This window comes from Trematomus bernacchii, unplaced genomic scaffold (genome assembly GCF_902827165.1).
Source record: "Trematomus bernacchii unplaced genomic scaffold, fTreBer1.1, whole genome shotgun sequence".
Classification (NCBI taxonomy): domain Eukaryota; kingdom Metazoa; phylum Chordata; class Actinopteri; order Perciformes; family Nototheniidae; genus Trematomus; species Trematomus bernacchii.
Window position 1 is genome coordinate 5,001 of NW_022987357.1, and position 22,762 is coordinate 27,762.

The window sequence follows — 22,762 nt, forward strand, 5'->3', positions numbered from 1 at the left end:
GTTTATGGTCTTGGATCCAAAGAAGCTTTTAGTACGAGACCTCCAGAGGTTGTTTTTTAGCATTATCAATTAGCTCTTAAAAAATGATGGTCGTCTGGGGGGTAATAAAAAAAGCCTGAAGTCAACCATGACTAACATTTATCTGTGTTTGTTGTTTTGTTTTTTGTGCTGTGATTTTAACCATTTGTCCGTCTATCATTTAAAAAAATGTGTACTATTAATGTTGTCAAAATGGATAACCTGCACACCTGTTTTATTTTTCTTTGACGCTGTACAGTATGTGTTGTTTAAAGATCTCCTTTTATGCAAAAGTCACTTTCTGATGTCTTTCTACATCAACATGTGTCTCCGGTGTGTGTCCGGTGTGTGTCCGGTGTGTGTCCGGTGTGTGTGTCCGGTGTGTGTCCGGTGGGTCCGGTGTGTGTCCGGTGTGTGTCCGGTGTGTGTCCGGTGTGTGTCCAGTGGGTCCGGTGTGTGTCCGGTGTGTCTGGTGTGTCCGGTGTGTGTCCGGTGTGTGTCCAGTGGGTCCGGTGTGTGTCCGGTGTGTCCGGTGTGTGTCCGGTGGGACAGGAGACGCACAAAGTGTCAGGAAATAAAACCCTCTCTCTTTTCCTCCGTTTGAGTTTGAGCTCCATACTGTTTCAGAAATAATCCTTGATGTGGTTTGGAACATGATATGGGTATCTGGGTAGAATTCTCCTGATGAGCTCTTTAAAGCAACAGACCCAGAATCAGCACTTTAGTAACAGGACTAAAATAGAGTCATACACTTCATAGACATGTTTTTTATATATTTGTATATATCCTAAGAAAAAGGAAAATAAAGTTAAAAAAAAAACCTGAAACCAGTTTGTGTTTTATTTCTGGATCCCTTTAATATAAACTAACGGTTGTTGTATCTCCTCCAGTGTGGGTGCCCTCGGTGGAGCTGGGCGTCGGCCTCGGGGCGACCCTCGTCCTCATGCTGCTCCTCTTCATCATCTATCACGTCTTCTGGCTGGAGCTGCTGCTGCTCTACAGGTCCTGGTTCGGCACCGACGAGCGGCACACAGGTGAGCGTCATTCTGTGAGCGTCACTCTGTGAGCGTCACTCTGTGAGCGTCACTCTGTGAGCGTCACTCTGTGAGCGTCACTCAGTGAGCATCACTCTGTGAGAGTCACTCTGTGTCTCTGTGAGCGTCACTCTGTCACTGTGAGAGTCACTCTGTGTCTCTGTGAGCGTCACTCTGTCACTGTGAGCGTCACTCTGTGAGCGTCACTCTGTGAGCGTCACTCAGTGAGCATCACTCTGTGAGAGTCACTCTGTGTCTCTGTGAGCGTCACTCTGTCACTGTGAGAGTCACTCTGTGTCTCTGTGAGCGTCACTCTGTCACTGTGAGCGTCACTCTGTGAGCGTCACTCTGTGAGAATCACTCTGAGCGTCACTCTGAGAGTAACTCTGTGAGAGTCACTCTGTGAGAGTCACTCTGTGAGCGTCACTCTGTGAGCGTCACTCTGTGAGCGTCACTCTGTTAGAGTCACTCTGTGAGCGTCACTCTGTGAGCGTCACTCTGTGAGCGTCACTCTGTGAGCGTCACTCTGTGTCACTGTGAGAGTCACTCTGTGTCACTGTGAGCGTCACTCTGTGAGCGTCACTCTGTGAGCGTCACTCAGTGAGAGTCACTCTGTGAGCGTCACTCTGTGTCACTGTGAGAGTCACTCTGTCACTGTGAGCGTCACTCTGTGTCACTGTGAGCGTCACTCTGTGAGAGTCACTCTGTGAGAGTCACTCTGTGAGCGTCACTCTGTGAGCGTCACTCTGTGAGAGTCACTCTGTGTCACTGTGAGCGTCACTCTGTGAGAGTCACTCTGTGAGCGTCACTCTGTGAGAGTCACTCTGTGTCACTGTGAGCGTCACTCTGTGAGAGTGACTCTGTGAGAGTGACTCTGTGAGCGTCACTCTGTGAGCGTCACTCAGTGAGAGTCACTCTGTGTCACTGTGAGCGTCACTCTGTGAGAGTCACTCTGTGAGCGTCACTCTGTGAGAGTCACTCTGTGAGAGTCACTCTGTGAGAGTCACTCTGTGAGAGTACTCTGTGAGAGTCACTCTGTGAGAGTCACTCTGTGAGAGTCACTCTGTGAGAGTCACTCTGTAGTCACTCTGTGAGAGTCACTCTGTGAGAGTCACTCTGTGAGCGTCACTCTGTGAGAGTCACTCTGTGTCACTGTGAGCGTCACTCTGTGAGAGTCACTCTGTGAGCGTCACTCAGTGAGAGTCACTCTGTGAGAATCACTCTGTGTCACTGTGAGCGTCACTCTGTGAGCGTCACTCTGTGAGAGTCACTCTGTGTCACTGTGAGCGTCACTCTGTGAGAGTCACTCTGTGAGCGTCACTCTGTGAGCGTCACTCTGTGAGAGTCACTCTGTGAGCGTCACTCTGTGAGAGTCACTCTGTGAGCGTCACTCTGTGAGCGTCACTCTGTGAGCGTCACTCTGTGTCACTGTGAGAGTCACTCTGTGAGAGTCACTCTGTGTCACTGTGAGAGTCACTCTGTGAGAGTCACTCTGTGAGAATCACTCTGAGCGTCACTCTGAGAGTAACTCTGTGAGAGTCACTCTGTGAGAGTCACTCTGTGAGCGTCACTCTGTGAGCGTCACTCTGTGAGCGTCACTCTGTTAGAGTCACTCTGTGAGCGTCACTCTGTGAGCGTCACTCTGTGAGCGTCACTCTGTGAGCGTCACTCTGTGTCACTGTGAGAGTCACTCTGTGTCACTGTGAGCGTCACTCTGTGAGCGTCACTCTGTGAGCGTCACTCAGTGAGAGTCACTCTGTGAGCGTCACTCTGTGTCACTGTGAGAGTCACTCTGTGTCACTGTGAGCGTCACTCTGTGTCACTGTGAGCGTCACTCTGTGAGCGTCACTCTGTGAGCGTCACTCAGTGAGAGTCACTCAGTGAGAGTCACTCTGTGAGCGTCACTCTGTGTCACTGTGAGAGTCACTCTGTGAGTGTCACTCTGTGAGAGTCACTCTGTGAGAGTCACTCTGTGAGAGTCACTCTGTGTCACTGTGAGCGTCACTCTGTGAGAGTCACTCTGTGAGAGTCACTCTGTGAGCGTCACTCTGTGAGCGTCACTCTGTGAGCGTCACTCTGTGAGAGTCACTCTGTGTCACTGTGAGCGTCACTCTGTGAGAGTCACTCTGTGAGCGTCACTCTGTGAGAGTCACTCTGTGTCACTGTGAGCGTCACTCTGTGAGAGTGACTCTGTGAGAGTGACTCTGTGAGCGTCACTCTGTGAGCGTCACTCAGTGAGAGTCACTCTGTGTCACTGTGAGCGTCACTCTGTGAGAGTCACTCTGTGAGCGTCACTCTGTGAGAGTCACTCTGTGAGAGTCACTCTGTGAGAGTCACTCTGTGAGAGTCACTCTGTGAGCGTCACTCTGTGAGAGTCACTCTGTGAGCGTCACTCTGTGAGAGTCACTCTGTGTCACTGTGAGCGTCACTCTGTGAGAGTCACTCTGTGAGCGTCACTCAGTGAGAGTCACTCTGTGAGAATCACTCTGTGTCACTGTGAGCGTCACTCTGTGAGCGTCACTCTGTGAGAGTCACTCTGTGTCACTGTGAGCGTCACTCTGTGAGAGTCACTCTGTGAGCGTCACTCTGTGAGCGTCACTCTGTGAGAGTCACTCTGTGAGCGTCACTCTGTGAGAGTCACTCTGTGAGCGTCACTCTGTGAGCGTCACTCTGTGAGCGTCACTCTGTGTCACTGTGAGAGTCACTCTGTGAGAGTCACTCTGTGTCACTGTGAGAGTCACTCTGTGAGAGTCACTCTGTGAGAATCACTCTGAGCGTCACTCTGAGAGTAACTCTGTGAGAGTCACTCTGTGAGCGTCACTCTGTGAGCGTCACTCTGTGAGCGTCACTCTGTGAGCGTCACTCTGTGAGCGTCACTCTGTTAGAGTCACTCTGTGAGCGTCACTCTGTGAGCGTCACTCTGTGAGCGTCACTCTGTGAGCGTCACTCTGTGTCACTGTGAGAGTCACTCTGTGTCACTGTGAGCGTCACTCTGTGAGCGTCACTCTGTGAGCGTCACTCAGTGAGAGTCACTCTGTGAGCGTCACTCTGTGTCACTGTGAGAGTCACTCTGTGTCACTGTGAGCGTCACTCTGTGTCACTGTGAGCGTCACTCTGTGAGCGTCACTCTGTGAGCGTCACTCAGTGAGAGTCACTCAGTGAGAGTCACTCTGTGAGCGTCACTCTGTGAGAGTCACTCTGTGAGAGTCACTCTGTGTCACTGTGAGCGTCACTCTGTGAGCGTCACTCTGTGAGCGTCACTCAGTGAGCGTCACTCTGTGAGAGTCACTCTGTGAGAGTCACTCTGTGAGCGTCACTCTGTGTCACTGTGAGCGTCACTCTGTGAGCGTCACTCTGTGAGAGTCACTCTGTGAGAGTCACTCTGTGAGCGTCACTCTGTGAGAGTCACTCTGTGAGCGTCACTCTGTGAGCGTCACTCTGTGAGAGTCACTCAGTGAGCGTCACTCAGTGAGCGTCACTCTGTGAGCGTCACTCTGTGAGAGTCACTCTGTGAGAGTCACTCTGTGAGCGTCACTCTGTGAGCGTCACTCTGTGTCACTGTGAGAGTCACTCTGTGAGCGTCACTCTGTGAGAGTCACTCTGTGAGTGTCACTCTGTGAGAGTCACTCTGTGTCACTGTGAGCGTCACTCTGTGAGTGTCACTCTGTGAGAGTCACTCTGTCAGCGTCACTCAGTGAGAGTCACTCTGTGAGCGTCACTCTGTGTCACTGTGAGAGTCACTCTGTGAGCGTCACTCTGTGAGAGTCACTCTGTGAGCGTCACTCTGTGTCACTGTGAGAGTCACTCTGTGAGCGTCACTCTGTGAGAGTCACTCTGTGAGCGTCACTCTGTGAGAGTCACTCTGTGAGCGTCACTCTGTGAGAGTCACTCTGTGAGCGTCACTCTGTGAGCGTCACTCTGTGAGCGTCACTCTGTGAGCGTCACTCTGTGAGAGTCACTCTGTGAGAGTCACTCTGTGAGCGTCACTCTGTGTCACTGTGAGAGTCACTCTGTGAGAGTCACTCTGTGAGAGTCACTCTGTGTCACTGTGAGCGTCACTCTGTGAGAGTCACTCTGTGAGAGTCACTCTGTGAGCGTCACTCTGTGAGAGTCACTCTGTGTCACTGTGAGCGTCACTCTGTGAGAGTCACTCTGTGAGCGTCACTCTGTGAGAGTCACTCTGTGAGCGTCACTCTGTGAGAGTCACTCTGTGAGCGTCACTCTGTGAGAGTCACTCTGTGAGAGTCACTCTGTGAGAGTCACTCTGTGAGCGTCACTCTGTGAGAGTCACTCTGTGAGCGTCACTCTGTGAGAGTCACTCTGTGAGAGTCACTCTGTGAGAGTCACTCTGTGAGCGTCACTCTGTGTCACTGTGAGAGTCACTCTGTGTCACTGTGAGAGTCACTCTGTGTCACTGTGAGCGTCACTCTGTGAGAGTCACTCTGTGAGTGTCACTCTGTGATCGTCACTCTGTGAGTGTCACTCTATGAGAGTCACTCTGTGAGCGTCACTCAGTGAGAGTCACTCTGTGAGAGTCACTCTGTGAGCGTCACTCTGTGAGAGTCACTCTGTGAGCGTCACTCTGTGAGAGTCACTCTGTGAGCGTCACTCTGTGAGCGTCACTCTGTGTCACTGTGAGAGTCACTCTGTGTCACTGTGAGAGTCACTCTGTGTCACTGTGAGAGTCACTCTGTGTCACTGTGAGCGTCACTCTGTGAGAGTCACTCTGTGAGAGTCACTCTGTGAGCGTCACTCTGTGTCACTGTGAGAGTCACTCTGTGAGAGTCACTCTGTGAGCGTCACTCTGTGAGAGTCACTCTGTGAGAGTCACTCTGTGAGAGTCACTCTGTGAGCGTCACTCTGTGAGCGTCACTCTGTGAGAGTCACTCTGTGAGCGTCACTCTGTGAGAGTCACTCTGTGAGAGTCACTCTGTGTCACTGTGAGAGTCACTCTGTGTCACTGTGAGAGTCACTCTGTGTCACTGTGAGAGTCACTCTGTGTCACTGTGAGAGTCACTCTGTGAGCGTCACTCTGTGAGCGTCACTCTGTGTCACTGTGAGAGTCACTCTGTGTCACTGTGAGAGTCACTCTGTGTCACTGTGAGAGTCACTCTGTGTCACTGTGAGCGTCACTCTATGAGCGTCACTCTGTGAGAGTCACTCTGTGAGTGTCACTCTGTGAGCGTCACTCTGTGAGCGTCACTCTTTGAGAGTCACTCTGTGAGCGTCACTCTGTGTCACTGTGAGAGTCACTCTGTGTCACTGTGAGAGTCACTCTGTGTCACTGTGAGAGTCACTCTGTGTCACTGTGAGAGTCACTCTGTGAGCGTCACTCTGTGAGCGTCACTCTGTGTCACTGTGAGAGTCACTCTGTGTCACTGTGAGAGTCACTCTGTGTCACTGTGAGAGTCACTCTGTGAGCGTCACTCTGTGTCACTGTGAGAGTCACTCTGTGTCACTGTGAGAGTCACTCTGTGTCACTGTGAGAGTCACTCTGTGTCACTGTGAGAGTCACTCTGTGTCACTGTGAGAGTCACTCTGTGAGCGTCACTCTGTGAGCGTCACTCTGTGTGACTGTGAGAGTCACTCTGTGTCACTGTGAGAGTCACTCTGTGAGCGTCACTCTGTGAGCGTCACTCTGTGTCACTGTGAGAGTCACTCTGTGTCACTGTGAGAGTCACTCTGTGTCACTGTGAGAGTCACTCTGTGAGTGTCACTCTGTGAGTGTCACTCTGTGTCACTGTGAGCGTCACTCTGTGAGCGTCACTCTGTGAGCGTCACTCAGTGAGCGTCACTCTGTGAGAGTCACTCTGTGAGAGTCACTCTGTGAGCGTCACTCTGTGTCACTGTGAGCGTCACTCTGTGAGCGTCACTCTGTGAGAGTCACTCTGTGAGAGTCACTCTGTGAGCGTCACTCTGTGAGAGTCACTCTGTGAGCGTCACTCTGTGAGTGTCACTCTGTGAGAGTCACTCAGTGAGCGTCACTCAGTGAGCGTCACTCTGTGAGCGTCACTCTGTGAGAGTCACTCTGTGAGAGTCACTCTGTGAGCGTCACTCTGTGAGCGTCACTCTGTGTCACTGTGAGAGTCACTCTGTGAGCGTCACTCTGTGAGAGTCACTCTGTGAGTGTCACTCTGTGAGAGTCACTCTGTGTCACTGTGAGCGTCACTCTGTGAGTGTCACTCTGTGAGAGTCACTCTGTCAGCGTCACTCAGTGAGAGTCACTCTGTGAGCGTCACTCTGTGTCACTGTGAGAGTCACTCTGTGAGCGTCACTCTGTGAGAGTCACTCTGTGAGCGTCACTCTGTGTCACTGTGAGAGTCACTCTGTGAGCGTCACTCTGTGAGAGTCACTCTGTGAGCGTCACTCTGTGAGAGTCACTCTGTGAGCGTCACTCTGTGAGAGTCACTCTGTGAGCGTCACTCTGTGAGCGTCACTCTGTGAGCGTCACTCTGTGAGCGTCACTCTGTGAGAGTCACTCTGTGAGAGTCACTCTGTGAGCGTCACTCTGTGTCACTGTGAGAGTCACTCTGTGAGAGTCACTCTGTGAGAGTCACTCTGTGTCACTGTGAGCGTCACTCTGTGAGAGTCACTCTGTGAGAGTCACTCTGTGAGCGTCACTCTGTGAGAGTCACTCTGTGTCACTGTGAGCGTCACTCTGTGAGAGTCACTCTGTGAGCGTCACTCTGTGAGAGTCACTCTGTGAGCGTCACTCTGTGAGAGTCACTCTGTGAGAGTCACTCTGTGAGAGTCACTCTGTGAGCGTCACTCTGTGAGAGTCACTCTGTGAGCGTCACTCTGTGAGAGTCACTCTGTGAGAGTCACTCTGTGAGAGTCACTCTGTGAGCGTCACTCTGTGTCACTGTGAGAGTCACTCTGTGTCACTGTGAGAGTCACTCTGTGTCACTGTGAGCGTCACTCTGTGAGTGTCACTCTGTGAGAGTCACTCTGTGAGTGTCACTCTGTGATCGTCACTCTGTGAGTGTCACTCTATGAGAGTCACTCTGTGAGCGTCACTCAGTGAGAGTCACTCTGTGAGAGTCACTCTGTGAGCGTCACTCTGTGAGAGTCACTCTGTGAGCGTCACTCTGTGAGAGTCACTCTGTGAGCGTCACTCTGTGAGCGTCACTCTGTGTCACTGTGAGAGTCACTCTGTGTCACTGTGAGAGTCACTCTGTGTCACTGTGAGAGTCACTCTGTGTCACTGTGAGCGTCACTCTGTGAGAGTCACTCTGTGAGAGTCACTCTGTGAGCGTCACTCTGTGTCACTGTGAGAGTCACTCTGTGAGAGTCACTCTGTGAGCGTCACTCTGTGAGAGTCACTCTGTGAGAGTCACTCTGTGAGAGTCACTCTGTGAGCGTCACTCTGTGAGCGTCACTCTGTGAGAGTCACTCTGTGAGCGTCACTCTGTGAGAGTCACTCTGTGAGAGTCACTCTGTGTCACTGTGAGAGTCACTCTGTGTCACTGTGAGAGTCACTCTGTGTCACTGTGAGCGTCACTCTATGAGCGTCACTCTGTGAGAGTCACTCTGTGAGTGTCACTCTGTGAGCGTCACTCTGTGAGCGTCACTCTTTGAGAGTCACTCTGTGAGCGTCACTCTGTGTCACTGTGAGAGTCACTCTGTGTCACTGTGAGAGTCACTCTGTGTCACTGTGAGAGTCACTCTGTGTCACTGTGAGAGTCACTCTGTGAGCGTCACTCTGTGAGCGTCACTCTGTGTCACTGTGAGAGTCACTCTGTGTCACTGTGAGAGTCACTCTGTGTCACTGTGAGAGTCACTCTGTGAGCGTCACTCTGTGTCACTGTGAGCGTCACTCTGTGTCACTGTGAGAGTCACTCTGTGTCACTGTGAGAGTCACTCTGTGTCACTGTGAGAGTCACTCTGTGAGCGTCACTCTGTGAGCGTCACTCTGTGTCACTGTGAGAGTCACTCTGTGTCACTTTGAGAGTCACTCTGTGTCACTGTGAGAGTCACTCTGTGAGCGTCACTCTGTGAGCGTCACTCTGTGTCACTGTGAGAGTCACTCTGTGTCACTGTGAGAGTCACTCTGTGTCACTGTGAGAGTCACTCTGTGAGTGTCACTCTGTGAGTGTCACTCTGTGTCACTGTGAGAGTCACTCTGTGTCACTGTGAGAGTCACTCTGTGAGTGTCACTCTGTGAGTGTCACTCTGTGTCACTGTGAGAGTCACTCTGTGTCACTGTGAGAGTCACTCTGTGTCACTGTGAGCGTCACTCTGTGAGCGGCACTCTAACTGGAGAGTGTTTCTGTAAAGATGTTCACACTGTCCCTCAGAGACGCTCTGCTGCAGATCAACATCGAGGACTTTCTGACCTCTACGTGTTTAAAGTTTGACTTCCTGGGCAGATACGGAGGTGGAAACAGATCTGATCATGTGACGTAAACAAGACGCTTCTTTCTGAGGAATCAGTCCATCTGAACTCTTTATCTGTTTCTGAACAGAGAGTTCAACTCTGAGTTAGAAACTGAGAACATTAAGTACATATATATAATAGTCATATATATGTTAAAATATGTTTACTACTATTAATACAGTAGTGTATTAATAGTAGTAAGTACAAGTGCTGTACTTAAGTACAATTTACTAGAGTATTTCCTTTGTAAGATCTGAGTACTTCTACTTCCTCTTCCTAAATGTAATTTAATTGTGTGTGTGTGTGTGTGTGTGTGTGTGTGTGTGTGTGTGTGTGTGTGTGTGTGTGTGTGTGTGTGTGTGTGTGTGTGTGTGTGTGTGTGTGTGTGTGTGTGTGTGTGTGTGTGTGTGTGTGTGTGTGTGTGTGTGTGTGTGTGTGTAGATGATAAGGAGTACGATTTGTACATCTCCTATGCGAGGGGCAGTGAGGAGGAACTCTTCGTTCTCTCCACTCTTCGCAGCGTTCTGGAGAACGAGCTGGGGTACACCGTGTGTATCTTCGACAGAGACAGCCTGCCGGGGGGGAGTAAGTACAAGTACACACACCTACCGCACCACAGTACACACAAGTACATGTGCACACACCTACCGCACCACAGTACACACAAGTACATGTGCACACACCTACCGCACCACAGTACACACAAGTACATGTGCACACACCTACCGCACCACAGTACACACAAGTACATGTACACACACCTACCGCACCACAGTACACACAAGTACATGTACACACACCTACCGCACCACAGTACACACAAGTACATGTACACACACCTACCGCACCATAGTACACACAAGTACATGTACACACACCTACCGCACCACAGTACACACAAGTACATGTACACACACCTACCGCACCACAGTACACACAAGTACATGTACACACACCTACCGCACCATAGTACACACAAGTACAGTACCAGTCAAAAGTTTGGACACACCTTCTCATTCGGAGGTTTTGTGTCCTAGGGTCTGAGAGCGGAGGTCGGTGAAGACCCTGCTGTAATCCTGCCAAACACACAGAACAGGGGAACAATGGGCAAAAGCACAGAAACACACGCTCACACACACACGCACACGCTCACACACACACACACGCTCACACACACACGCACACGCTCACACACACACACACACTCACACACACACACACACGCTCACACACACACACACGCTCACACACACACGCTCACACACACACGCTCACACACACACACACACTCACACACACACACACACGCTCACACACACACGCACACGCTCACACACACACGCTCACACACACACGCTCACACACACACACACACGCTCATACACACGCGCGCACACTATTCATTATTGATATCGATAGGATTATTATTATTATTTATGATTCTTATTTCCAGAACTTTGCGTAAAAAAATGTGCAAGCCACGCCCACTTCCTTTCACGTAAACTAACAAAAATCGCTACGTATCTCTAAGGTGCAGAGACGAGTGAACATGTCTATGTGCCACTCGTTAGTTTTTCTCAAAAGCCCTCACCGTAAAACACGATATTGCTATAACTCCCATGAAAATGCACAAAAAGTGCTCAAACTTCACGTGTGCTAACGGTCCAGCCCTGAAGACATATTCATGTCAGTTTGGAGATTTAGTCAAAAGCCGTTAGCAACACAATGCTCGCCATGAAACATGGTTTTCTCATAACTCAAAAGAAAATCATCCCAATGGCCCCATACTTCACATGATGAACACGTTCGCTCGATGCTAGGCGATGATGTCATAACTCCAACTGACATGCTCAGAACGCCAAACATCACATGATGGTTAACACTGCTGCCCTGAACAGCTCTACGTCAACATCTGAGGTTACAAGTACACACTGATACTACACACTGATACTACACACTGATACTACAGTACTAACGTGTGACAGTGAGAGTTATCAGAAACAGAGTCACCCTTCATCTCACCCCCCCCCCCCCTTCACCCCCTCTCTCCCAGCCATCACAGACGAGACTCTGAGCTTTGTGTCTCGTAGCCGGCGCCTCCTCGTGGTCCTCGGCCCGGGTTACGCCTCGCGGGGGTCCCAGGCTCTGCTGGAGCTGCAGGTGGGGCTGGACAGCATGGCCCGGGGGGGGCAGCTGAGGGTCATCCTGGTGCAGTACCAGCCGGGGGGGGGGCGGGGCCTGGTCCGCGAGCTCAGGAGGGCCCGCGTGGTTCTGGCTCTGGTCCGATGGCAGGGGGACAAATCCAGAGATCTAACCTCTCGCTTCTGGAAGAGGCTGAGGGTGGAGCTTCCTGTGAGGAGGGGGGGAGGGAGGGGGGAGGAGGGGGGGAAGGGGCTGAGGCTGCAAAGTCAGAACAGCACCAACTCCCAGACGGGCCTCATCACCAACAGCATCAAACACCCGCAGAAGGTCTTCCAGGCCGCGGCGTAGAAAAATGTTTTTTAATTCTGAGAAAAAGTCCAGATCTTTGAGACCGAATGTTCACATGTGGCCTGAACCCTGTCCCGTAGTTGGTTAACCTCTGTTACATTTGGTCATACAGATATAAATATTATGGTCGTCTGCATAGAGGGAGATTTACAACATCAATATTAAAGCAGCGCTGCTGTAGAGGAGTCTAACCCTAGAGGACAGATGCGTGTACTGCAACGCTCCACATACCAGACCCAGAATCAGATGATGTTCACAGATGAGTTGAACGTCTTAGTCATTTAGTTTTCTACCAGACCCACGATGAATGTACTGAGAACATAGAAATAAAAAAGCCTTTTGTCTCAGATTAATTTACTTCCTCATGAACTCAGTATTATTTGTCGTCTCACCACCATGAGCTTCACCTGCATTTACATTTAGTAACATCCCTCAGGGAACCGTTCACTTTTTATATTTAAGTTGCACCTCTAGAGAGAAGCTCCCATTGACTTCCTCTAGTGGCCGTTAGAGGAACTGCACATTGCAAAGCACGTAAATAAGGTTGGGAGATTTAAGATACCACGCAAGATACACTTTAACAAGTACTTGTAAACATGTTGAAGGGAAACCAACCCTCGGGGATGTGCAGCAGCGACTTGAATTGTATTTTAGTCAGAAATATATGTTTGAAACTCACCTGATCATTACTCTTTCTATGTTTCATTTTAATGTTGGTTTTATCGTATAAATGCATATCTACAATGAATCAAGGTTTATATTTCTGTTCATTAAGGGAAACTGTGCTCTTCATCTTTTGCACTTAGCGGTAATGGGAGAAAGCATCCTGCGCTTTGTCTTCATTCACTTTGTATTTTTCTGTAATCCACCTCATGTTGGTTTTTAATAAATGTTTTGTTCATCTACTGGTTTGTGAGCATCATCTTCATTCCACCTCTTGCTTCCACACGTCCGTGTAGTTTGGATCACAATGTTCATATCGTTTACAATTATTATTTGATCTCCAGAGATCAAGAAGTCACAAGTTATTTCCAGACGTCTAAAACTCACATATTCTCAGCTGACCATGAACACACACATTTAGTATAAATATATATGTTTATAGCCACTGTGTCGCACAAAACCATGTGGAAATAAAACAGATAATTAACTTAAAATTAGAGGCTTCAATTAGCCAATCGCACGCAGGGTTAATGATCCGATATCATAAACAACAGAACAACAGGTTTCCTATCGATTCCTTTCCTTAAAGACTTTCCTATGACTTCACCCTGGTAAAGAACCATGACCCTCCTGCTGCTCCACCTGTCTCTCCAATGTATACACTGTGGGGGAAACTTCTGTGTAGTAATGCATGGAGTCACCGACTCAGGAAGGAGACACGGTGAGAGTTGGAGCTTTTGATGTCAAACACTGATGGGTTTATTCAGAGTATTCGGCCGGAGGATTCACATCACAAGTCAAAGAGTCAGAGGTTCTGACCACACGGTAGAGTTGCCACGTCAATTCTGAAGAGCCTCTCTCTATGCTAGACCTTTTAACTGGTTCACAGAGAGAAATCAACATCTCTGAAGGAGTAGACTAAACAGCTGGGAACACTGAGCCACCTGCGTCCGACACTCATGGCCTCAAAGATTTCACATCTTAGAGTCCACAAACACCGATAAAGAAGTGCCTCAGTGTTCTCACAACAAGTACCCTTCGTGCCAGACAAGTTGACCGGTCACAAACTGATGACAACACATATGGCACCAAGGCCTTTCCTTAAAGGAGATAACAGACGTCAGAGTAGATCATAAAACGTCACAGAGCAAAGGTTAGATATCTAGAAGAATTATTCCTTAACACACACAATTACACCCGGTGCCCAAACATGCCTTCAAAATATAAGAATAAAACAAACAACACTAAATAAGAATCATTCACTATAAACAAAAACAGCAAGTAAATACATGTTTTACTTTAAATAATATAAAGCAATATATAGCCTCATTAGCAGCTCTCTCTATTAGCGTAATGCTACGATTAGCATGCAATTGTTTAGCATCCGGACAGTAGCATGGGAGTTAGGACCTCGTCTCGTTCAAACAGAACGGGAAGTGAAGATTTGCTACGATCGGTGTTTTGGTTTCCTTTTTTCTGCCCTTTTTGCGACCCGGGATTGGCTGAAGCTGAACAGCCAATCAGAGCGCAGGTAAAGGTCAAACAGAGTCTCATCTTCATCTTCATCTTCATCGGATCATTCTCATACTCGGAGACTTCCACAACGTCACAGCTCAGTGGTGAGTGATCTTTAGAAACACTGTCAGACGCTGATGGTTTTTATTTTGTTTTTGTTCAAGTTTATTCCGATCGAGGTGTTTCTGTTTCTGTGGGAGTCTCGAGGCTCTGAGGAGAGCGATGTTTGTATGATGATGGATTGAAACACTAGTTTAAAGCAGTGTTTAAATGTGGCTCCAGGAGCACAGGATGGTTTTGCGTTCTGCGATTTTTAGGCCAGTATCTGTCGTTTTATTTAGTTAATTCTTCATCTTCATATCAAATCATCCCTAAGCTCAACGACATGAAGCTCAGTGAGTCAGAGTTGTGTTCAAATGTGTTTAATGTCGTATATTTACGAGATTCCCTTTTGTGTTAACTCTGCGTCTGTGTTGTTCGTGTTAACTCTGCGTCTGTGTTGTTCGTGTTAACTCTGCGTCTGTGCTGTTCGTGTTAACTCTGCGTCTGTGTTGTTCGTGTTAACTCTGCGTCTGTGTTGTTCGTGTCCAATCGGTGTTTAAATGTGGCTCCAGGAGCACAGGATGGTTTTTTCGAGTATTGCCAGTATTTGTCGTTGTATTTAGCTAATTCTTCATATCATGATATAATTCCCAAACTCTACGACATGTTCCTGAGATTCCCTTCTATATTCGCGTCTGTCTTGTATTGTGTCATCCGTTGTTCCTGACACTTCTCGTTTGTCCCCCTTTAGACCAATCAGAGTGCATCCTGCAGGCGATGCAGCGGAGCCGCCGCCTCCTCTTCGTGCTAAGCCCCGCCTTCCTCTCAGAGAAGAGCTTCAGCCTATTGGAGTGCCGGCTGGGTTTGTTTCTGCAGAACGAGCGCCGCGCCTCCATCGTCTCCGTGGTGTTTCAGTCCGTCAGCAAACATCCCAGCGTGGAGGCAGCGCAGCTCCAACAGGTCTACCCTCATTCTGTTTAAACATCTAAGCATCCTCATTCTGGGAATTGAAAAGAAAAGTGTTTTTAAGATCTCCTATCATGCTATTTTTAGGTATATATTACAGGTCTCAGATATATACCAAAATATAAAAAACAAGTCTCTGAAGTGTTTTGCTCAAAATACCAAACAGATCCTTCTAGCCTCCCCCCCCCCCCCCCCCCCCTCTCTCTTCCAGCTGTTACTAAAGAGATGAACAACGGAGCTGATCCAGATTTGCTGCGTCATGACCACATTACTAAAATGTGGGCGGGCTTTACACCCACGGGCCAATCAGAAACGTTGCTGTCAGAAACAATGAGACGTGTTCTGGAAGTAATATGGTCTGTGTTTACATTAGCATGCTAACACTCAGAGCTAACCTGTACTGGAGAGAGTATGTGTGAAGAAGCAGGAAATCAAAAGGAAGTCACCTTGTGGTAAACCTGAGAGAGAAAGAGTTTGAGCTCCATGCTGTTTCAGAGAGAATCCTTCATGTGGTTTGGAACATGATATGGAGTTTAGTCACGGAGTTCTCCTGATGAGATCTACTCTCTCTCTGAAGCTACTGACCCAGAGTCAGCTCTTTAGTAACAGCTGGGAGAGAGGGGGGGGGGGGCTACAAGGATCTGTTTGGGGTCTGGAGCAGGACACTTCAGAGACATGTCCTTAGTAACAGCTGGAAGAGAGGGGGGGGGGGCTACAAGGATCTGTTTGGGGTTTGGAGCAGGACACTTCAGAGACATGTCCTTAGTAACAGCTGGAAGAGAGGGGGGGGGGGCTACAAGGATCTGTTTGGGGTTTGGAGCAGGACACTTCAGAGACATGTCCTTAGTAACAGCTGGAAGAGAGGGGGGGGGGGGCTACAAGGATCTGTTTGGGGTTTGGAGCAGGACACTTCAGAGACATGTCCTTAGTAACAGCTGGAAGAGAGGGGGGGGGGGGCTACAAGGATCTGTTTGGGGTTTGGAGCAGGACACTTCAGAGACATGTCCTTAGTAACAGCTGGAAGAGAGGGGGGGGGGGGGGCTACAAGGATCTGTTTGGGGTTTGGAGCAGGACCCTTCAGAGACATGTCCTTAGTAACAGCTGGAAGAGAGGGGGGGGGGCTACAAGGATCTGTTTGGGGTCTGGAGCAGGACACTTCAGAGACATGTCCTTAGTAACAGCTGGAAGAGAGGGGGGGGGGGGGGCTACAAGGATCTGTTTGGGGTTTGGAGCAGGACACTTCAGAGACATGTCCTTAGTAACAGCTGGGAGAGAGAGAGGGGGGGGGGGGGCTACAAGGATCTGTTTGGGGTTTGGAGCAGGACCCTTCAGAGACATGTCCTTAGTAACAGCTGGAAGAGGGGGGGGGGGCTACAAGGATCTGTTTGGGGTCTGGAGCAGGACACTTCAGAGACATGTCCTTAGTAACAGCTGGAAGAGAGGGGGGGGGGGCTACAAGGATCTGTTTGGGGTTTGGAGCAGGACACTTCAGAGACATGTCCTTAGTAACAGCTGGAAGAGAGAGGGGGGGGGCTACAAGGATCTGTTTGGGGTCTGGAGCAGGACACTTCAGAGACATGTCCTTAGTAACAGCTGGAAGAGAGGGGGGGGGGCTACAAGGGTCTGTTTGGGGTTTGGAGCAGGACCCTTCAGAGACATGTCCTTAGTAACAGCTGGAGGAGAGGGGGGGGGGGCTACAAGGATCTGTTTGGGGTTTGGAGCAGGACACTTCAGAGACATGTCCTTAGTAACAGCTGGAAGAGAGGGGGGGGGGCTACAAGGGTCTGTTTGGGGTTTGGAGCAGGACCCTTCAGAGACATGTCCTTAGTAACAGCTGGAGGAGAGGGGGGGGGGCTACAAGGGTCTGTTTGGGGTTTGGAGCAGGACACTTCAGAGACATGTCCTTAGTAACAGCTGGAAGAGAGAGGGGGGGGGGGGCTACAAGGATCTGTTTGGGGTTGGAGCAGGACACTTCAGAGACATGTCCTTAGTAACAGCTGGGAGAGAGGGGGGGGGGGCTACAAGGATCTGTTTGGGGTCTGGAGCAGGACACTTCAGAGACAAGTCCTTAGTAACAGCTGGAAGAGAGGGGGGGGGGGGCTACAAGGATCTGTTTGGGGTCTGGAGCAGGACACTTCAGAGACATGTCCTTAGTAACAGCTGGAAGAGAGGGGGGGGGGCTACAAGGATCTGTTTGGGGTTTGGAGCAGGACACTTCAGAGACATGTCCTTAGTAACAGCTGGAAGAGAGGGGGGGGGGGGGGGCTACAAGGATCTGTTTGGGGTTTGGAGCAGGACACTTCAGAGACATGTCCTTAGTAACAGCTGGAAGAGAGGGGGGGGGGGCTACAAGGGTCTGTTTGGGGTTTGGAGCAGGACCCTTCAGAGACATGTCCTTAGTAACAGCTGGAAGAGAGAGGGGGGGGCTACAAGGATCTGTTTGGGGTCTGGAGCAGGACACTTCAGAGACATGTCCTTAGTAACAGCTGGAAGAGAGGGGGGGGGGCTACAAGGGTCTGTTTGGGGTTTGGAGCAGGACACTTCAGAGACATGTCCTTAGTAACAGCTGGAAGAGAGGGGGGGGGGCTACAAGGGTCTGTTTGGGGTTTGGAGCAGGACACTTCAGAGACATGTCCTTAGTAACAGCTGGAAGAGAGGGGGGGGGGCTACAAGGGTCTGTTTGGGGTTTGGAGCAGGACCCTTCAGAGACATGTCCTTAGTAACAGCTGGAAGAGAGGGGGGGGGGGGGGCTACAAGGATCTGTTTGGGGTTTGGAGCAGGACACTTCAGAGACATGTCCTTAGTAACAGCTGGAAGAGAGGGGGGGGGGCTACAAGGATCTGTTTGGGGTCTGGAGCAGGACCCTTCAGAGACTTGGTTTTTATATATCTGAGACCTGTAATATATGCCTTAAAATAGGAGAACTTTAATGTCTTTCGTTTTTGTAAAGCACTTTGAATTGCCTCATGTTGAAAGGTGATATATAAATAAACGTTCCTCTCCAGGCCGCCTCCCTCTCCGTCTCGTGGCGAGGATCCCGATCCGAGCCTCTGCGTTCCCGCTTCTGGCTCCGCCTCCGGCTGGCGCTCCCCCTCCGTCCAATCGCTCTGGGCAGGAGGATGATTGACAGCACGTCGTCTCACTCTGACCTGGCTGCGCTCGCTCTGATGAAAGTGCATCAACACAACCAGAGAGCCAATCAGAGAGCCAATCAGAGAGCCAATCAAAGAGCCAATCGGGCACCACCCAGAAGGGGGAGGGGCCGGGTGAGAGGGGGGGCGGGGTCACATGGTATCAGCTGCTCGGGATGCGCTTGGGTTATTGGTCAGGTGCAGGAGAGGGGGGTGGGGCCAACAGTGGAGATAAACCAGCTGTCACATGACAGGCCTGAACCCGCCCAGGACTGTCACTCATCTCCTGGCCCTGCCTCCACACATGGCTCCTCTCATACACATGGCTCCGCCCCAACACATGGCTCCGCCCCCACACATGACTCTGCCACCACAAATGGCTCCTCTCATACACATGGCTCTGCCCCCACACATGACTCTGCCACCACAAATGGCTCCGCCCATGCACATGGCCCCGCCCCAACACATGGCTCCACCCCCACACATGACTCTGCCCCCACAAATGGCCCCGCCCCCACACATGGCTCCTCTCGTACACATGGCTCCGCCCCCACACATGACTCTGCCACCACAAATGGCTCCGCCCATGCACATGGCCCCGCCCCCACACATGGCTCCACCCCCACACATGACTCTGCCCCCACAAATGGCTCCGCCCATGCACATGGCCCCGCCCCCACACATGGCTCCTCTCGTACACATGGCTCCGCCCCCACACATGACTCTGCCACCACAAATGGCTCCGCCCATGCACATGGCCCCGCCCCCACACATGGCTCCTCTCATACACATGGCTCCGCCCCCACACATGACTCTGCCCCCACAAATGGCTCCGCCCATGCACATGGCCCCGCCCCCACAAATGGCTCCTCTCATACACATGGCTCCGCCCCCACACATGACTCTGCCCCCACAAATGGCTCCGCCCACACACATGGCTCCGCCCCCACATATGACTCCGCCCCTGACACCGCCCTCCCCACACGTCAGCAGATGATTGGCTCCAGGACTTGTGAGTCACCGGGGAAAGGGGAGGGGCTTGTTGTTAAAGCGACGCTCATCAGCTAGTGTGTGTCCGAGGACACTACCTGAAAGATGATTTTGTTTACACATTAGAAATATAAGACACTCACGCTGGGTTCAAACGCGACTCTGGACGTTCGGACGGACCATGGAGCGTAATCTGTGTTTCAATGTTAAAGCAAACTTTTGAAATGATGCAAAAAGAGACATTTTGATTAGGCGAGTTTGTCATCCAGGAGTACGGAGGCTATCAGGAGGAACACTGCAGCTTCAGAAAGGATGCAGATATAGAAACCCAAAGGTTCCACATGAAGGAACCTCTCCAGCAACAGCTCGTGCAGCCTTTAGAGAACGTTCAGCAACTTGAGGAAGCATGGCAGCGTTTACTAAAAGCTGCAGAAACCAAAACCAGACAGTCTGTTGTTGGAAACTCACGTAAAATGTTTGATGGTCTTATTTTAACAATGTGGTCACATGACTCCTTCTGATGTAAGCTAGCTAGCTAACGTAGCTAACTTGGTCATTTCAGATATATTGAAAAACACTAACAGTTATGAGACAGACTAACTGAGACAGAGACAGCTGTCCTCTGGTCTCCGCTGTGTTTTGGATTTGCAGCGTTTAGTTTCTGCAGCTCTTTAAATGTTGTGATGGTTGTGGAGCGTCGGCACCTGTCGGCCTCCGTACTGATGAATCACGATATCATCACAGCGCACCCAACGTCACATGATCATCTCGGCTGTTTTTGAAAGTCAGCATGAACTCACCTGTATTTAACTGAAGATGCCTTATTTTATATCTGATATTTATATCACGTGTATTCTGTCCGTCTAATACTGAATGTCTCTTTCTTATTTTATTGATGTCTTAACCAACTGGAGGTTAAAGATGAATGAACTTAAATAAAATATATACAAAATAATTACCTGCTGTGTGTGTGTGTGTACCGATATACACCTGATCATCAGCAAGAGAGGACTCTTTAAAGTAGAGACACTACATACTGATATACACCTGAACATCAGCAGGAGAGGACTCTTTAAAGTAGAGACACTACATACCGATATACACCTGAACATCAGCAGGAGAGGACTCTTTAAAGTAGAGACACTACATACTGATATACACCTGATCATCAGCAAGAGAGGACTCTTTAAAGTAGAGACACTACATACCGATATACACCTGAACATCAGCAGGAGAGGACTCTTTAAAGTAGAGACACTACATACTGATATACACCTGATCATCAGCAAGAGAGGACTCTTTAAAGTAGAGACACTACATACTGATATACACCTGATCATCAGCAAGAGAGGACTCTTTAAAGTAGAGACACTACATACTGATATACACCTGATCATCAGCAAGAGAGGACTCTTTAAAGTAGAGACACTACATACCGATATACACCTGAACATCAGCAGGAGAGGACTCTTTAAAGTAGAGACACTACATACCGATATACACCTGAACATCAGCAGGAGAGGACTCTTTAAAGTAGAGACACTACATACCGATATACACCTGATCATCAGCAAGAGAGGACTCTTTAAAGTAGAGACACTACATACCGATATACACCTGAACATCAGCAGGAGAGGACTCTTTAAAGTAGAGACACTACATACTGATATACACCTGAACATCAGCAGGAGAGGACTCTTTAAAGTAGAGACACTACATACTGATATACACCTGAACATCAGCAGGAGAGGACTCTTTAAAGTAGAGACACAACATACTGATATACACCTGAACATCAGCAGGAGAGGACTCTTTAAAGTAGAGACACTACATACTGATATACACCTGAACATCAGCAGGAGAGGACTCTTTAAAGTAGATACACTACATACTGATATACACCTGAACATCAGCAGGAGAGGACTCTTTAAAGTAGAGACACTACATACTGATATACACCTGAACATCAGCAGGAGAGGACTCTTTAAAGTAGATACACTACATACTGATATACACCTGAACATCAGCAGGAGAGGACTCTTTAAAGTAGATACACTACATACTGATATACACCTGAACATCAGCAGGAGAGGACTCTTTAAAGTAGATACACTACATACTGATATACACCTGAACATCAGCAGGAGAGGACTCTTTAAAGTAGAGACACTACATACTGATATACACCTGAGCATCAGCAGGAGAGGACTCTTTAAAGTAGAGACACTACATACTGATATACACCTGAACATCAGCAGGAGAGGACTCTTTAAAGTAGAGACACTACATACTGATATACACCTGAACATCAGCAGGAGAGGACTCTTTAAAGTAGAGACACTACATACTGATATACACCTGAACATCAGCAGGAGAGGACTCTTTAAAGGAGATGGTCTGCTGTTATTTCTCAGTCTGCCTCATTACTGGAGATACTTGGATTTATATTCTGAGTACTCGTTGTTGAACATCATCGTCTCCTGACCTATCCTCCTCTTCCTCCTCCTCTTCCTCCTCCTCTTCCTCATCCATCTCCTCCTGTCTCCTCCTGCAGGATGATCAGAATATTAAAACAGAAGCAGCTTTTAGAGAAACGGCATCATCAGCGTTTCATACTGAGAGCAGAGAAACATCCGTCATCAGCCGCACGCTGCCAAACAGGAAGCAGCTCATTAACCCTGTGTGGTGTGTCTGTGTCACTCAGCTGCTGCGCGTGGCTCTGCTGCCTGTCGGGCTCCAACTCAACACCATCTCACTCTCTGCTGCCTGTCGGGCTCCAACTCAACACCATCTCACTCTCTGCTGCCTGTCGGGCTCCAACTCAACACCATCTCACTCTCTGCTGCCTGTCGGGCTCCAACTCAACACCATCTGACTCTCTGATGTTCAAATACTCAACAGATATGTTCTTCATCTCAATCACAAGCAATACAAACAGATGCTTCATGTTTGCCCGCTGACCGGCTGGTCCTCTTTTGTTTGTAACTAGCTGATGCTCAATCTCATCCTCTTCCTCAATCTGAAAAGTTTCAGTCTGGCTTCAAACCCATGCACAGCACAGACACACAGCTTAGAGTTTTTAATGATCTGCTCCTAGCCGCCGACTCAGGTAGCCCAGCTGTCTTGGTGCTGTTAGACCTGACAGCTGCCTTTGACACTGTGGACCATAGCATCCTGCTGTCACGGCTTGAACAGTCCGCTGGCATCACAGGCTCTGCCCTTGCATGGTTCAGGTCCTACCTGTCAGACCGTAGCTTCTCGGTACAGCTAGGTGCCTTCTCCTCTGCCAAAGCCCCTCTTACCTGTGGGGTTCCCCAAGGCTCGATTCTGGGCCCCATCCTTTTTCTACTGTACATACTGCCCCTAGGTTCAATTCTCACAAAACATAATATTCCCTTCCACTGCTACGCCGACGATGTACAGATCTATCTGCCTCTCAAAGCAAATGTCAAACACTCACTACAGCAGCTGATGGACTGCTTAACAGAGATACAATCCTGGCTGAGCAAAAACTTCCTCAACCTCAACGAGAGCAA

At 49.5% G+C, this 22,762-nt stretch overlaps 2 protein-coding genes across 2 annotated transcripts in view; both read left to right on the plus strand.

The window, feature by feature from the left end:
* LOC117483801 (interleukin-1 receptor accessory protein) overlaps window positions 1-12,824 on the plus strand; it is a gene marked incomplete at its 5' end in the record, with an annotated part of 13,445 nt that extends 621 nt beyond the window's left edge. Inside the window, 3 exon segments of the mRNA XM_034132144.1 lie at window positions 909-1,052; window positions 9,871-10,014; window positions 11,483-12,824. Of these exon segments, the coding sequence (XP_033988035.1) occupies window positions 909-1,052; window positions 9,871-10,014; window positions 11,483-11,919 (725 nt within the window).
* Window positions 12,825-13,768: 944 nt separating this feature from the next.
* On the plus strand, window positions 13,769-20,162 carry LOC117483817 (P17/29C-like protein DDB_G0287399). Its single transcript, XM_034132147.1, has 2 exons — window positions 13,769-15,099; window positions 18,111-20,162. The coding sequence occupies exons 1-2, from the start codon at window positions 14,917-14,919 to the stop codon at window positions 19,302-19,304; spliced, it is 1,377 nt and encodes a 458-aa protein (XP_033988038.1). The 5' UTR covers window positions 13,769-14,916; the 3' UTR covers window positions 19,305-20,162.
* The last annotated feature ends 2,600 nt before the right edge of the window (window positions 20,163-22,762 follow it).